This window comes from Camelus dromedarius, chromosome 7 (assembly GCF_036321535.1).
Source record: "Camelus dromedarius isolate mCamDro1 chromosome 7, mCamDro1.pat, whole genome shotgun sequence".
Taxonomy (NCBI): domain Eukaryota; kingdom Metazoa; phylum Chordata; class Mammalia; order Artiodactyla; family Camelidae; genus Camelus; species Camelus dromedarius.
This window is the reverse complement of record NC_087442.1, coordinates 36961727-36980327: the sequence shown is the minus strand read 5'-3', so window position 1 is coordinate 36980327 and position 18601 is coordinate 36961727. Positions and strand designations below refer to the sequence as shown.

Below are 18601 nucleotides of genomic sequence, written 5' to 3'. Positions count from 1 at the left end.
CTCATAATTTTTTTTTTGAAAACTGGACATTTTAAACAGTACAACATGGCATCTCTGGTCAGTTTCTCTCCTTCGCCCCCCGGAGGTTTATTATTGCTGTTTGTTGTTTGTTTGCTTAGTGACTTTTTGGGAACTAATTCTGTAAAGTCTGTTTTCTTTATCATGTGTTATTACTGAAGTCTGTTATTTTAGTGCTTATTTGTAGGATCTTCCAGGGAACCATCAAATGATGTTCTTTGTGAATGGGGCTTTGAAGGAGCCCACTCTGCCTCTTCCAGTTGCTGACATGGTGTTGGTTTTTGCCATGATTGCATGCTGTTGATTTTCAAAGTTACTATAGAGCTGGCGAGGGGAAGATAGGATAGGTAAGTTAAAATGCAACAAGAGCTACTGTTTTTATTAGATTCAGCCCTTCTTCCTGAATAAGCACTCTTTGGATTGCTGCAAGTCTTTTGTTAATTTGTGGAGTTTGGAAGAAGTTGATTTTAACAAATTTGCCAGTTTTCTCATTACTTTTAATAAAGGAGAGAATTTTCTGAGGTCTTTACTTAGCTAATTTCTTTAATGTCACTTCAGTCTATTTCTTTTTAATTGTTTTCCAATGTATACATAAGAGAATGTTTAAAGGTGAATACTACTGTACTGTCTAATCATAGTTTTCCATTCAATGTATTGTCATCTGTTATGTCTATTCTAAAACTTCACTTCTAATGGCTGCATATTTTAATGTATGGGAGTGCCATAATAAATTATTTGTTTCACCTGTTTTTGAAACTTTGGTTCTTATAATTTTTCACTATCATTAACAGTGCTTTGTTGAGTGTTCTTTTGTCTATATCTTACATTGTCCCGAGATTATAAATTCATGGAGGTGGAATTTGCTGGGTCTGAGAGCATGAAAACTTGAGCTTTTGTTCTTCGAAGCCAAATTGATCTTCAGGGAAGTGATTTCAGTTTATGTTCCACCAGTCATGTACGAGAGTGCCTATTTTCTCACATCCTAACCCACTGCTAAGTACTACTATTTATTTTATTTTGTGTTCTCCAGTAGATCTTTTGGCAGTGATGAAAATGTCCTGTATCTATGAAATGTTCTATTTCTATATCTAGTATGGTAGCCACTAACCGCATGTGGCTCCAGAGCACTTAAAATGTCGCTAGTCCTAAGTAAGGTATGCTGCATTTCAAAGATTATTACAGAGGGAAAAGAATGTAGAATAATGAATAATGTAAAATGAGTCATAATAATTTTTATATTGATTGCATGTTAAAATGATAATATTGTATATACATTGGGTTAAATAAGACATTAAAGTTAATTTCACCTTTTTACTGTTACTTCCTTAGTGTGTCTACTGGGATGTTTATAGTTACTTACGTCATTCATCCTACATCTCTTTCAGACGGTGCTTGTCTAGACTCTAGACCATCCTACCTTTAAAAAAGCCCTGCTTCTTTAAAGCTTATACTATTTAATAATAGTATTTTCTCACTGTTCTTAGATTTGTCAGTTACTGCATTCCTGGTTTCTCCTTATTTGTTGAAGATGGCACCAACAACTTAGTTTTTCTTTCTGCTCCAAGCTCTGTTATCATTCTGGGTCATTTTTAGTGCCCATGTGTAAAACTTGTTTAGTAATTTAGCTTCACAGTGTCTGGACTGTGATTGAACCATCATTTTAATGGCCCCATATGGTCATCATCTGGAACTTCTATTCCACCTCTAAAGTCTTAATTGTATGGTTCATTCTATCCACAACTTCACATTGTTTTAGCTGTTTCACTTCCTTACTTCCTACCTTTGATCCTTGACCCTCTCTGCATTTTTGTTCGCTGAATCACTTCAACCATACTTGTCAGCTCCTTTGACCACTAATTTTGTGCACCTTTTCTGTGAAATAACAGCTTCAGATGAATCCTACAGCCTATTGGCTTACATTCAAGTTATGAGTTGCTACTGGAGTAAAAGATCCTATGGCTTCAGAGATACAGTCACACAGATTTGAGGTTTTGAGCCTAAACTAGTAAACAGAACTGCTTGGCTGCATGCTGTGTATTCCTTTCTAGCCTCTCTCTTTGTTCTTGTGGTTGCTGAGTCAGATCCTTACCTCTAAAAATTCTCTAGTCCATCCCACCTCAGTTGGGATTAGCAGGTGATTTTCTCCCTGGTGTTTAGAGAAAATCCTGTCCTCCACTCCACAGAATGTTATCTGTATTCTAGTTTACCTTCCTTTCATCAGCCATTTGTCCAGGTAATCTTTTCTGTTAGTATGTATGTATGTGTGTATGTATGTATGTATTTATTTATTTATTATTTTCATAAATAATTTATTACTTTTATTTCACTTACAACTGTTTATATATCTCAATTATCCATTAACCAAATTACAAAACAATGAAATTTCAAAATGCTTCTAATTTAAGGAATTTTAACTCAGCATAGTTTCCATAGCCAAGTGGACTTTATGGTCCTATATAAGAGAAAGGATGTCATAAATATTGACAACCTTCTTGAATATATAAATTCTGCAGGCACAATTTATTCAGCTTAAAGTGATGCCAAAATAGGGGCTTCTTTGGCTAGAGAATTGTAAGATCAAAATTCTCTTCTCCCCTTAAGTTTTTTTCCGTCTTGTATAACTCTTGGCCCATTCCCTCCATTGCAGCTTAACTGATGAATTAGTAATAATTACAACTATAGTGAGCATTTGTACCACAGATAACGGCTAATAACAGATTCCAGGGTAAGGATGTCAGGCCAAAAAGGCTGAAAGATTAACAGGAATCAGGCAAATAATGGGCATGATGGAGGACTAAATCCAGATAAGGATTCAAATGATGAAACTGAACATCTGAAATCAGGTAAGTAGTACTGAAGGAAGATATATCAGTACCAGGCAGATAAGCATGTCTTTGAAAGTTGGAATGATGGACAAAGACTCATCAGACCAAAGAGGATGCCCAGAGGCCTCAACACAAAGAACAAAATTAGCAATATGGAATCCAAGAACTGTCTAGAAACCTGGAAAACACCCCTCACACATGCTGTTGGTTCTGTAGAACATACTCAGAATCTGGCCACTATTTACCGCATTCACCCTGATCCAATCTTCTATCATTTCTTGCATGGATTTTTAACCTTATTCCCTACAGTGTAATCTCAACATACAAGCTAGAATGCAAGTCAGCTCGAGTCACTCCTCTGCTCAAAACTCTGCATTGGCATCCGATCTCACCTAGAATAAAATCCAAAGTCCTCGTGGCAGCAATAAGGCCCTATGTGATTGTTCCCCTTCAACATTGGCTCTCTGAACTATCTACTGCTTCACGGTCCTCTGATTATTTCATTCCAGTTTGTATCTAGCATGCTCCCATACTATGCTTTTCTTTAGCTGTTCCTTCTGCTTGCAGTACTTTTTTTGCATCAGATAAATTTTAACTCTCTCATCTCTTTAGTGTTTGCTTAAAATTTACCTTCTCAACAAGGCCTATTTAATACTGAAAACTTCTCTTCTCCGAAACAGGCTCCTAATGATACCTTTTCTAATTTCAGTTATGTCCATAGCACTTACCTTGTAATTTAACTCATTACAGCTGGCTAATTAATCTTGTTTATTGTTAATTTTCTATCTCTCTTCACCAGAATGCAAGTACAACAATGGCAGGAATCTTTGTTCTTATTAACTGATACATTCCAAGCACCTAGAATATGGTCTAGCACAGAAAAGCTCAGTAATTATTTGTTCAGTAAATAAAGGAAACTGCAAGATAAAATGATTTTTTGCATAAAATTGTCATTTATTAGCTCAAACTTTTAATAAGGTTTTGTAATTATTCATCATGAAAAACTCCTTCCTCTAATCTATTATGGTGGTAGTATCCTAGATCAAGAGAGTCCCTGTAGCTTCTGAATCTACTCCTCCTTGAGCTTGTTTTACTTGTGTCATACTCTTTCTTTAATTGGAAGTCCTTATTATAAACATTTGTAATGATGACAACTAACATTTGTCTAGCAATGTATAGCTTTTAATACATTTTTATGCACAAGAACTCATTTGATTCAATAAAGAGAAATTCTATTGCCAAAAGATTTGAGTTAACAAAAATAACAATAATAACAAACAAAATATATTTGAATTACATCTTTAGAGAGTATAAATGTAAACGGTTGTTCATTAATTCATGGTTATTTAGAGAATGTGACGTGGTTCCAGTTGCCCACACTTAACATATGCTTCTATTTATATTTTTTGTGAAATATTTGTAGGATTAAGTGACCAGGGCAAATAATAGCATAGTGTAAGTAGTTTAATATTCTTTGCTCAACTGAAAATAAGTAATGCTCAGTCTTAGCAGTAAAATTACTAATCCTAAATGCTACCTTTTTACCTTTGATTAAATATCAGGTGCATGTGATTGTACATATTCCTAAGTCACTGAAATATTTCATTACAAATGCATATCTAATTAAATTTCCATCTTAGAAAGGATACACTGAGTAAGAGCTATCACTGACACAGTATATAGATCGTAAAGGAAATAGGAATTACTAAATGAACCTTTGATGAAAAGTAGATTCCTTCCCTTCCGGGGAAATATAAACTGTTAGCATTTAAACTTGCAACTCTCCTTTTTTTTTTTTTTTTTTTTTTTAATTCTTAAAACCGTCCCTTAACCCCTTGTTGTCCTCTGGCTTCTACCTTATTGCTCTTCTATTCACAGATAAGCAATCAGGAAGAATTGTTTACACATCTTTATATTAACCACTCCAGAGTATTTGGTACAGTTGATCACTTCTTGAAAGAGACCACTATAATTGACCTTCTTGAACTGCTTCTAAGAACTACTTTCCTCAGTCTTCCTAGGTTTGTGTAGATGATGGTGGTGGGATGTTGGCATTGATGTTGATCGGCTTCCTACTTTGTATACTATATTTGGACTCAAAACTCATGGCTGCTGTACCATTTAAATGTTGATGACATAAAATGTTAATATCTGCCTAACCTAGACATTCTAGAACTTCTAACTTAATGGTTATGTTATATATGTAGCTGTCTACTAGACATTTATCTCCCTAAAGCCCATTTAAGCACCTTAAACTCAGATGATTTTTGCTTCTAATGATTGATACCACCATTAATCCAGTTGCTCAGCCTAAATTCAGAAATGTGAGTCTTACTACTCTCCCCACAAGTTACAGAGACTCATTAACATCTAACCCAGCACTGTCCGTTAGAAATGAATGCAAGCCATGTATGTAATTTAAGCTTTTCTAGTAGCCCCATTTAAAAAGTAAAAATGGGTGAAATTAATTTAGGTATCATATTTTGTATAACCTAATATCTATATACATAAAATTTTATTTCAACGTGTAATCAATATAAAGATTAAGACATTTTTTCATTGTTTTTTTCCATACTACGTCTTCAAAATCTGGTTTGTATTTTACACTTAGAGTACGTCTCAATTCAGACTAGCTAAATTTCAAGTGTTCAGTAGTCACATGTAGCTAGTGGCTACCTTAATGGACAGTAAAATTCTAACTTAGATTTCTCTTCATTCCCACTACTTCTATTTTGATTCAGGTCTAATTTCTTCCCTGGGCTACTGCAACAGATATTGGGGTTGCTACCATTATCTCCTCCAGTTCATCCTCAATATTCTTGTTAGTGACACTTTTCTAAAATATGACTGTGAGTCGGCACGTGAATTGATGTAACTGTGCATTCTTCTGCTTCAGATCCTTTAATGCTCTCCATAACTTTTTAAGATGAAGTCTAATCTAAGTTCTTTAGTGTGGCCTACAAAGTCCTTTATGATCTGCCTTTTGCTTAACTTTCCTGCTTGTTTGTAGCTCCTGGACCCTGATAATGAATTGTATTGAACTATTTGTAGTTACCATAAAGAACCATGGTCTCCTCTTGCTTTTGTGTCTTTGCAGTTATCGATTAGCCTGCCCAAGACCCATATTCTCCAGCACATACCCACATTTTCTCATCAGACTAAGGCCTGCAAGTCCTTCAGGATCTGAAGGATCTGATCTTAGGATAGGACAAAGCATCCTTACTTTTTCTCATAGCTGTCTTTATGTGCTTGCCTCCATTATATTATTTATCACTGTGTTACTATAATTGCCTTCTAACTTACTTGACCTCAGATTCTTAGTTTCATAAGCAGGGACTTTTTTTTTAATCTTTTATATCTAATCACTAATACATAAATTGTAAGGTTCCAGTAACTACGTTAAATGAATGAGAGTGATCAGCAGTTCTGTAAGTAGAGCTCTGAATTTCAAGTTGAGAGTAAAGAAAAAAAATTACTAAAAGTTTAAGTTGTCTCATTCTTACATGTTTTCATAGAATTAAATATTAAAATCTTTAAAACAGATTAACCAAGAATCCAGAATAACATTAAGAAAGTAAAAGTTGGTTCCATTCGTACATATATGTTCATCTCAGTAAAAAGGGAGGAGCTGGGGACATGCAAACTAAGATATGACCTTTAGAGGAAATTGAGGAAGGGGCAGCAAAGCCAACATTTAGAACAAGCCTATGTGATCTTGTAGCATCTTAGTGTCCTTGTTATATTAAATCTAAAATCTAGGTGTTTATATGCCAGTAATGTTTAAAATGTTTAAATAGATCCTTTAACTTTCCCCTTGAATTATGTAAGAGATGGTAGGTTTTGACTAAACAGGCACTAGACAGTTATGTCTATGTGTATGATGTAAGGCTTTTGTTAGAAATAATGAGTAGACATAAATTTATGTTAATATTTTTTCCTTTTGTAGTGAGTAGTCTTTTGTATTTAGAGTTTAATAAACTTTATGAGAAAGAAATTTAATTATTTTTGTCAGTGTGTAAACAGTTTACAATTCACCTATGTTTTAAAATCCAAGGTGGTTCAGGTTGAACTTGAAGTTATTTAGGAAAGACCAGATGTTACCTTTGAAATTTTAAGTTACTGATGTAAACCTTGGATCTTTGTAGCCTAATTTTTATTTTTATTTTTATTTTTGATTTCAGTTACTAAGGAGAAAAATAGAATTCTGGTCATATTTAGGTAATTTGAGGCTGAACATCTCATTTTGTAAAGGTGGGGAGAGTTGACAGTTTACAGTAGATCCTACCAACAATATGTTTTAATATTTTCCTCTGATTCTGACTTTTGTCAATCTATTGCAACTTGGTGTTGTTGTTGTTGTTGTTGTTACTGGAAAGTATGTTTAGCAGTTTTCAAAATAAGTTGCTGCTTTTTTCTTTTGGAAAATTTGTTAAAGCAAATATTAATATTCCAAACATTTAAAATAATTGGATTCAAATGGCAAGAGAATATAAACAAATATCAAGGATTCCAATAATCTATCAATTGAAACCCCTTTGAAGCATCTTGTTCTTTGAATATAATTGATTTCTAGAAGTAAGTTTAGGTAAGTTAGACACTGAAATTACTGTGTATTGTATTTAAGTTTTTCTGCAGGTGGTGAAACAGCAAGCAATGGAATTGTTGTAGCTTGATCTTTTTAAATATAAATTTTGACATAGAGATTTGGCATATCTTTTAGATAGTAACTAAAAGATTTTGTAAATACATGCTTTTAGAAAAAATGATTCGATAACTGTTTCTTGTGTTCTTATGTTTGAAATCAAGTAACACTCTTAAAAGACTACTAAAATTATTTTCTTAGAAGCTGGGTGAATATACTTTTATCTACATTCACATGCTTTCAAGTGTCACAGTTTTAATACTCATCTATAAATAATTTTCTTTATCCAGAGATTATGTTTCACACTGGCACTGTGAACATTTTATTTGTGCAGAAAAAGAATCAGTGGGTGGTTAAGTCTTCTGAATTACAGACTATGGTTGACTTTAGAATTTTGGGTAAGGAAAGATTCTTATGAAATGTGGAAAGTTTGTATGGTTTAGTCAACAATGTTACATTATTAGTGTGTTCCCTAATTCTGTCTTTTGTGTTTAGACAGTTTCTTCCTCAGAAGAAATTTTGATGCCACATTTATCAATTTTTAATAACTCCTGTATATCAGCACTTTGTTAGAAATGTAGAGATGAATATGACATGATTCTCTCCCCCTGGGAAATCAGTCATATGGGGAAACTGGCAAGTAACATACTTAAATTTAAAATAATTTAAAATGTGAAATTATTTAAAATGTTATAATAGTTATGTACAAAGAATTATTTACTCTCAACCTCACTCTTCTTCTTCACTATGTTACTAAGACTGCTTTTGTCCAAAGTTACCAATAACCTTATTTACAAATTATGTGTTCACATCTCTGGTATTTCATTTGGCTTTTCAGTATTTTCGGTATCATTTAACGCAATTGAGTGACCTTGAGTCAGTCCTCGTTTTCCTTCCTCCTCACTGTCTGATGTTTCTCACTTTTTCTCTGCCTAACATCTCAGTGTTGGAGTGCTACAGGATGCTGTCTAAACCTCCTTTTATCTATAAGCTCTTTTTGGGAATCCAGTCCTCTCCCAATAACTGTCTATATGCTTATGTTTCCTGAGTCTGTATTTTCAGCACCAACCAACCCTGGAATTTCTGAATTCATATATTTAACTGCCTACTGGTCATCTCTTCTTGAATATGTAATAGATACCCCAACTTAACATGTTCAAAGCTGTTTTTGATTTTGGTGATTTTGGCTCTCACTGCCCAATTTCTTCCTCCCCTTTTTTGTCTATTTCCCTAGAGGTGTTCAAACCAAGTACTTAGGAGTTATCTTTGGTCTCTTTTTCTTTTACCGGTCACATCTAATCTACCAGCAATGTCCTGGCAATCCTTCCTTCAAAGTGTATCCTTAATCCTTCTCTCTCCTTGCATCTATACTACCTAAATTTAGTATATCCTTTCTTTCTTGGACTATTGCAGTAGGCTCCTTACTAGTTTTCTTATTTCCACTTCTCTTAGCTGTGAGAGCTATCTTTAAAACACAAACCAGGTCAGGTCACTTGCCTAGGTAAAACCCTCCAGTGGCTTCCCATCATGCCTAAAATAACATCCACATTTCTTGTGATGGCTGGATCCCACATGATCTGGCCCCTGCCTGCCTCCCTGACCTCGTTTTCTATCACTTATCCCCTGGTCACCTACCTCACTTTATTGTAGTTGATGTACCTTCTTTTTCCTGAAAGTGCCAAGTTCACCCCCACTTTAGGGCCCACTGCTTGCCCTGAAATGCTTTCCCCCCTATTCTTTATTCAATCCCCTAATTGTACTGTGTGCCTAAGACTGTCCTAGGAGTTGAGGATAAAGCAATGAATAAGACACGGGTAGATTCAGACATTTTTTTAAGCCTTTTGCATTGCGGGTTCCTTGAATTTGTAACCTAAAATATTTTCTCTGAAACTTCTTCACCTCTCCCAGATGCCTTCCTCTTTTTGATGCCACAATTTATATAATTCATTTAATCTATAGCTTGATGGAGTTTACATTCTTCTTGGAGGCAGAGTCAGGTGGATATTGCAATAAACAAAATTTGTAAAATATATATTGAAGTGCAAAAGACAAAAACATAAAACAGCAAAGTGCTGAGTAATTTTAGATAAGGTGGTCAGGGCAGTCCTCTCTGTGAAGGTGACACTTGAATAATCATCATCATGTATTCTAGGTTGTAATATAATTCATGTGAACAAAACTCACAGATTTGTTTGATATAGAATAAAGATGTACCCTTTTCACAGACATTTTTGTCCAGGGATAGTCTGTTTTCTTCTCTATGCTCTGTTAGTTACCTTTCAGTTTTCACAGCTCACATTTACGTTCATCTTTCCGTTTGTTACTGCCTGCCATCTTTAGCTTTCTTCCCTTTCCTTTATCCACATGTCTGCATTTCTTCCAGTTCTGAACTTTAATTACTTGAAATACAGCGCTGTATAAAGATTTTAGCTAAAACATTTGTATTTATTTGATCTGGGCTGTCTTAATCTGTGACTGACAAAGCAAAATTGTATAAAATTTACATTTTTTTCTTCTTAGAATTTAAATTTGGTCCCTTATACCTTCTTGAAGCTTCATACTTTACAGCTTTCCACCATTTCTTATAAGACTTCAGCTACAGAGTATAGTAATTGTCCTTTATAAAAAGATAGATCTTTGGTTCTGTATTTCATCAGGCAAGCTGATGAAATGGATTAGAAATACCTGACATGAATAGAAAAATACTTGCCTTCAATTTACTTGTAATTTACCTCTAATTTGTTGAGTTACATGTAAGTAACTTTCATTTTTTTCCCCTCTATTTTTTACTGTGTTCCAATGGATTTTCCTCTCCTGTTCGGGCTGAATGTGCCATGTATGATTCTTGGAATTCCTTGTTTACTGTTCTTCTGTGGATCTGTTCTGTTGGAATCTGGAACACTGGAATGATGGAAATGTTGTCTTTACAAAGTAGCTGTGAGTATACTACATAATTTATACAGAGACTTTTTTCAGTCTAAGTTAACTTAAATTTCAGTTATAGTTGGATGAAGTATGAAACAAGGAAGCTTTAAATATAATACATAAAATTTTATCTCTACACATAGGCTTTCAAGTATTTGATTTTAAAACCTTATATTCTGATCAGTATCCTAAATAGTATGTTTAAAATTAGCTTTTTAGTTTAATTGGCTTACTTATCTTCTCAACATTTTGTTTTAAAAATTAGTTTATATGGATTTTTAAAAAGGATAAAAGGTTATGGATGGAATATTTAGTTACATATGTAAAACTAGTGAGGAATGCAGATTGTTGTTCTTTGTTAAATCCAAATGTACTGAATTAATACTTTGATCTTGTATGAGTTTTTTTGGATGAGAATTAAATGTGGCAAAAACCTTTAAGAGAAATGTGCATCTCTTAGGAATATTTTGCTGTTATATTTTAATGATGAATAAGACCTACCTCTAAGTAAAATTAATCAGTAAGACTCTACTCATTCAGATGGTCTGAACTATGGACAGTTTTTCTCACCAATGGGTAAGTTGAAAATCAGACTTACTACACCCATTTTAGAAGTAGGTTTCTTTGAATTACTCATGAAACTATTGTTGAGGTCATCAAAGAATTAAAAGCCATACAAAAAACTGAATTAAAACTTACTTTCAAACCTGTCCCTGATTATGGAGGCAGCAGGATCATGTGAAAACTTTGAAGTGACATAATTAGACCTGGTATAAACAGCTTGAAAGATATTGTTTACTGATTGACATTGATCATGAGAGCTTTTAAGAGTTTATGAAAAATTCTGAATTTGACATTTTGATTTTATTTCATGAATTAGAAGACAAATTTCAAGAAACTCATGCTTGTAGTAATTAGTATGAGCCAAGGGGATAATTAAAAGAGTTCTTAATATAATTTTAAGGGATTTGAATTTTTTATTGTGAAAAGTCTTTTTTTCTTTTTTTTTCTTTTGGTTGATTGGTGAGAATGTTATTATTACTAACTCACTATAGAGTAAAATCTTTGTTCTGAGGCAGGTTTCTTTAATTTTTATTTTACTCCCTTGGGTTTTTATTCTTGACTATTATATTGTCGATCAATCATGCTAAATTCATTTTGTCCATTGCTGCAAGTAACTAATACTTTCATTGGTAACACTATAAAATCAGTTTGATTTGCCATGTGAATAACAGTTTGAGTTTTCTAAAATAAGTTAATGAAGGGAATTTGAAAGTGTGACAGAAGCATTTTGTGGAAACATAAATAACTGGACCCTTTTTTGCTTTTCTCAGCAACAGAAGAACCTTGAAGGCTATGTGGGATTTGCAAATCTCCCAAATCAAGTATACAGAAAATCAGTGAAGAGAGGGTTTGAATTCACACTTATGGTTGTGGGTAAGATATGATTTCTCACTAAAACTGGGTTTTGACTTTTAAGTTTTAAACTATTAATGAGCTGCTCAGAATGATTTGTGAACAGTAGCCCAAATAACTGCAGAGATCATGTGTTATATGTTTTCTTTTGTTGTGCAAATACATTTAAAAATTTAACTTGATGGCATGATGGGATTTAAGTACTTTCTTGTCTCTCTCTTTTTTTTTTTTTGTAGACGGCACAGTTTTGGAAACTAAGTAAAAGTTAAGAAGTAGTTGGGGGGGGGTGGTGAAAGAGCATACAAGAAGTTCTCTTCAGTTGATAATGCTACGAAAGGAGAGAGCATCTGGTGGTTACTTATTACCCCAGGATAATTTTATTCTCTGGCTCATATAGTGCAGTAGAGTCATACCACATGAGTGTTGAACTTAAACATATATTCTCCGAATTTGAAAAAGAGGGATGATGTAGAGGATCATAATCATGCAAATGACTACCCTGGGAATTCATTCATTGAGTATAAGCCCTGGAATGAATAAAATATGACTCTCCTTGTTCTTTAATTCAGTCTCATTTTTCTCATGGGTGTGTTGTATCCTATGAACACCTTCCCCTGCCTATAGTCCATTTTAAGAGATTGTCAAGGGGTATTTTGACTGTAGGTTGATAACATCATCATTACATGTGAAAAAATACTGTACCATATATAAAATTAGTAATCTTAAATGACAGTTTTGGTCTTAATTGGCTATATAGTATTTTCACCTCACTGAAACTCCTAAGTTTGATGCAATTTTGTTGTATTTCTCTATTTGTCTTAGGAAGGTGAAAGGCAGAATAGGATTGACTATTCTTGACAAAGAAAGTTGAGTTGATGCTGACTGGGCCTTTATGTAGTGCACATTAAATTTTACTAATTACATTCAACTGGTATGTTTATTTTGGTGTTGAATTAGATTAATTGAATTAGGTATAAAATACTCCATTGAAGGGAAGAATATTTTATCAACCGAGGAGAATATTTTACCTGAGGGTCAGTTTGTGGCTGTTTGGAAACATCTGCATTATAATAATTTGCATAGTTAAAACTTGGAGGTACAAAGTCTGCAAACTTGATACTTGGTAGAGTTGGTTAACTTGTTTTTCTCTGGTTGAGTAAGAAGCATAGTACACCTAGCTTACAGATTGCTGCTGTAGAGCAAAGATGGGTCTAGACAGATGGATAAAATGTGCATAGCATACATACCTCTTCTTCCATAGGTTTGTAATCATGATCATTATATATGAAGAAATACATCTTACCTTTACGTATGTAATGTTAGTGTTCTTAAATAACAAACTGTAGACAAATATGAGATTATTTTTTAATTTGTAAGAAAACTTCCTAGGTCCATTAGAACCATAGCAATTTCCCCCCCAAATTTGACATTAAAATTTACTTTAAAGAGTAATTTTAAAATATATCCTAATGGAATAAAATATCTGTGAATCAAGGCCAGATATTTGGTTTAAAATTTCTGTGACAGTTTTCCAGGTGAAAAATATTTAATAATTAGCTGATTTTGATTTTTAGAGAATGTATGCAGTTTCTGAATGTATCTCATTTATTAGTTTTTCTGGCCAGCGCTTTTGTCAACTACAGCTTTTGTTTTTTCTCTTCCTTGATAAGACTTCAACTGAGGATAAAGGAGAATGGGTGTTAATATTGTTACTCTGTTTTCCCCATTATACCTTGAACATTACTGTTTAATTAGCTATCTTTGTATAGACTTGTTGAGTACAGGGTCTAAATCTTTCCACCTACATAGTTGCAATGTATAACACATAGTTACCTTTTAGTAAGTGTCTAATACATTGTGTGTTTTGTAGACTTTAGGCCAAATCTGACAGCGTTGTTTATAAATTATAGAAAGCTAAAACTAACCTTGGCTTTAATATTCTTAACTTAGAGACTACAAGCTATTCCTTATGAGGTAAGTTGTTATTTTTGGGATTTATGCTTAGAACAGTTTTGGCTCTTATGATAGATCTTGGTTTGAGATTTATACATTGATACAAACTGAGTATCTGTATTTAACAGTTTGATTTCTTTATCTCTTTGTCCTTTGTTGGAAAACCTTTATCCAGTAACCTTGCCTCATAAGCAATATTTATTGAGTATTTACTTGAGTGGCTTTTTATGTAAAAGAGTCATGATGTGTATTCCAATATTTTCTCCCTTACAGGAGCTTATAATTTATATGACAACATAAAGTATACATAAAAAGATAAGTAACATTTTCAGGAAGTAAATATGAGTTAGTAGAGTCCATACAGAAATTGAGCCATAGACATTTAAAGGTATGGGAGATCTTGTCCCTGGTTGGAGATTATTAGTGCCATAGTTGAGGAGGCGGTTTTTTTGTTTTGTTTTGTTTTTAGTTGAAGTACAGTCGATTTACAATGTGTTAATTTCTGGTGTCCAGCATAGTGATCATTTATACATATATATATATATATTCCTTTTCATATTCTTTTTCATTATATGCCATTACAAGGTATTGAGTATAGTTAGTTCACTGTGCTATACCCTGTGACCTTGCTGTTTTATCTATTTTATGTATAGTAATTAGTATCTACAAATCCCAAGCCCCCAATTTATCCCTCCTCACCTCCTTTCCCCTATTGGTAGCCATAAGTTTGTTTTCTATGTCTGTGAGTCTGTCTCTGTTTTGTAAATAAGTTCATTTGTGTCTTTTTTTTTTTTTTTAATATTCCACACATAAATGATATCATATGGTATTTTTCTTTCTCTTTCTGGCTTACTTCACTTAGTATGTTAATATCTAGGTCCATCCATATTGCTGCAAATAGCATTATTTTATTCTTTTTTTTATGGCTGAGTAGTATTCTTGTGTATGTATATATAGATATATATACCACAAAAATGCTCAGTATTGCTGACTATCAGAGAAATGCAAATCAAAGCTACAATGAGGTATCACCTCATACAGGTCAGAATGGCCATCGTTGATAAGTCCACAAACCATAAATGCTGGAGAGGGTTTGGAGAAAAGGGAATCTTCCTACAGTGTTGGTGGGAATGTAGTTTGTTGCAACCATTATGGAAAACAGTATGGAGATTGCTTAAAAAAACTGAAAATAGACTTACCCTGTGATCCAGAAATCTTGGGTATATATCTAGAGGAAACTAATTCGAAAAGATACATGCACCCCTGTGTTCATAGCAGCAATATTTACAATAGCCAAGACATGGAAGCAACCTAAATGCTCATCGACAGATGACTGGATAAAGAAGTTGTGGTAGGGCAGATTTTGAAGACTACTATTGGGAAAAACATAAAGTGGGCAGTCCAGTGGGAAAACAATAGCCAGTACCTACATAACTTATGTGCCAGGCAGTATTTCAAGTACATAAAGTACTCATACTTTATGTATGTAACTCATACAATCCTTAACAACAACCCTATGATGTACGTATTATTGTTATCTCCATTTTAGAGTTGAAGAAACTGAGGCATGCAGACTGTTTCACAGTCTGGTGTGTTCTTAAGCACTATGCAGAAGCTTATTTGGGAGTACTGCATATAGTGCAGGGTTCAGTAGAGTGCATCCATTATGCCTTGAACTTGTATGATTTCAACTAGATATTCTGTTTTCCCTAAAAAATTAAAGAGACAGAGGAACAGACAGAGACAGAGAGAAAGAGGAAATGAATGAGAATTAGATATCTTAAATTGTGCAAGCAATTTTATCCTGTCATTCCACTGGAATGAGTGTCTGGCCTAGGGTGAGCATGAAGTGAGAGAGGTTAATTTTCTATTCCTCCAGTCATTTTCAGCTTCCATGTACTTTCATATGTGAGCATCTTACCTTGCTGAGTTAGTCTAGGTACGCTAATATGAACTAGTTACTTCTTATGTGCTCAAAGAAACAGGTATCTGTTTTAGTGCAGGAAGAAAAACAGGTTGTCAGTTTATATGTAATTGTGTTTATAGATGATTCAGAGAGCAGTTTCAAGATTAATTTGCACTGCACATTGACTTTAGTATCTGACCCCTAAGATGTAACTTTATAATAGTGCAAGCTTAGATTATGAAGATCTTGATTTCCCCCAGATGAAGAGTTGGAATTCTTGATTTTGAATCTTTGTTTAAAAATTTGGTTTAAAACCCAATGTCAGGCATATCAAACAATGGAGACACTTAGTTCTCTAATTAAGCAAAGTGTCAAACTCATTTGGGCTTGGAACTTTATTGTCCTTTGTATGCTTCTTAATTAGACTTGCCTATGCTCTGAGAATAAAATGTTAATTGTAAGATCCTGATTTTACTCAAATCTTTCAAGGAGGTAGAACTCAGGAATATATAGATTGCTTTATCTAACCAGAAAATATTTTGAAGAGCAAATGATATTAAATCTGTCATTTTGAATTATTTGAAAATAAAATTCATAGTTTGATTATTTTTATAATCTTAAGCTTTGCAAAAATTTTGTAGCAGAGGTTTTCTTTGTTGTCATAGTGTATTTGACCTATATCATTGACATTTCTTTCTTTCTTTCTTTCTTTCTTTCTTTCTTTCTTTCTTTCTTTCTTTCTTTCTTTCTTTCTTTCTTTCTTTTTTTTTTTTTGGCGGAAGGAAGCTTAGAACATGCTAGTTTAGCCATTTTAGGGATTCAACGTTTATCATAATGTGTTTTTTGTATATGACCTACTAGTAAAAGTTCAGGAGGTACTTAGTCAGTGACACATTGACTGTAGTAGATAGCTTCCCCCCACCTTCTTGTTGGTGTTTGAATTGATGTAATAACATCCAGAGTTATTTTAAAAAATTGAAAAGTAATGCTGGCACTTTTGTTTTGTATCAAGGCTGTTCAGGTGCATTTTGTATCTAGGGCACTTAGTAGTGTTATGCTTAATTCTGAAGTTAAGATATGTTGGACACTTGAAATGCTTTGAGTAATATTTTAAAATTTTCTTCCTTGAGCTCTGTATTTTTACTTTACTTTCAGTAATAAAAGTAATTTAGCCAATGATTTGCCCAACATTGTGAATATAGAAAAACCTCTGAGTTATGCACTTCAAAACTGATGAAATTTATGTTATGTGAATTTTATTTCAAAGAAATAATTTAACCAAAGCAGAGAAAGTTTAAGGAAAAAAATCACATACCTACTATTTAAATTTTTGTTTTCCTTCTGGGTTTTTTTATCTGCATTTTTTAAGTGCTTTTGTAATGAAGTTAATGTGTTTTATTGTAGAAATTAGGAAAAGCAAAATGAAAATAATTTGTGACTGAATATATCTTAGTTTTTGTAATTTATTTCTCCACCAGTGAACATTAAGTTTTACAAATAACATGGTGATGAAGATCTTTAAACACACAGGGTTCGTGTATGTGTATTGAGAGCAGAGGGCAGTATCGTTATTTATTTGTTTATGGTCTCTGCAGTAAGATTACTGTAGCAAAGTGTTCCAACATTTTGTGGCTCTTGACACATGTTGGCAAATTGTTTTCTTAAAAGTTTTTGTGTTACTAAATATTTTTTAAAAGAATATTTTTTGCCTGAATTTGAGGAGATTTATGGTATATTTGAAGGTGAGGTTATTCAATTTTATGGATGCTGTAACTGTTTTAGATGTTTGAGGGAAGAATGTAAAGATAAATGTAGACACTAAGGGAATAGTAGAAGAAGACAAAAGTATACAAGTTAACTGCACTGTGAATCATTAATGTGATAAGTGACATAAGAAATGTATAAACCAAATGCTATTGGAGTTTAGAGAAATAATACTTTATAGATAAAAAGCATACTACTGTCAAATCATATACTACTAACTCATGGAGAAATGGTGAATGGTTTTTTCAGTGATGAATGTATTAATGTTTTACACACGTAATTCTTTACCTGATGTAATTTCATTTCCTTAATCATAAAGCAGTGTAATTCAGACAAACACAAAATAGTTTTATAGACTGGGAGTCTTTTAATTTTGTAATAGGGGCAATGCCTGGATTGACATATATAAGAAATGTAATCTGGATGATATCCCAGTTTCATTTAGTAGGCTTAAGGAAAAAAAGACATTCATTGTGATTTTTAAAATATGTATAGCTTAATCCTCAAATTATAATTCTTAATCTATTTTTGCTTTTCATTCATATTCTATCTTTGAAAATAGACCGTTTATAGTACTCTCAAGTTTAAAAACACAGCCACCCTTTTAATTAAGATAAACTTCATAGTATGTGGGCTAAATTAAGGAAGAGAGGTGAGAATGCTGATATTTTTTGCCATACAGAAATTGTATTCTTAATACTGAATATACTCACAATTCATTGGGTAGGTGGACTGAAATAAAAGTTGGGGGACATTTGTTGATTTTAATTAGCTAGATTTAGATACAAACATGAGAAAGTTACATAGTCTAGAATGACTGGGCACTATGCAAAGAAAGTGTTTAGGACTTTAAAAACAAGGTAATGAAGGGAACTCTTGTCAAAGCAACCTCTTTACAGATGGAAATAGAATTCGCACAGAAGATTGTTTTTGTGTGGTTTTCCACTTGATGTGGCAGACTACTATTTCTTGATTCTTAAGGGGAAATTTCTAAATCTTCTTTAATCTAGGGCATGGAGATCAAATACTGTTGTTGGTCAGATTGGTCCGTCCCTTTCCTAGGTAGCCATATCACATGTCTCTGAAATACAGTTTTAAATATGAAGTGGTCTTATTGTCTCTTCTACCTATTACTACAGACAGTCCAGCACC

At 33.3% G+C, this 18601-nt stretch overlaps 1 protein-coding gene across 2 annotated transcripts in view; it reads left to right on the top strand.

The window, feature by feature from the left end:
- Window positions 1-10403: 10403 nt before the first annotated feature.
- Window positions 10404-18601, top strand: part of SEPTIN7 (septin 7) — a 70461-nt gene continuing 62263 nt past the window's right edge. For both annotated transcript variants that reach the window (XM_010988083.3, XM_031455176.2), the window contains exons 1-2: window positions 10404-10422; window positions 11745-11847. In XM_010988083.3, the coding sequence (XP_010986385.2) occupies window positions 11838-11847 (10 nt within the window). In that variant the 5' untranslated portion in view covers window positions 10404-10422; window positions 11745-11837. The remainder of the gene's footprint in view (window positions 10423-11744; window positions 11848-18601) is intronic.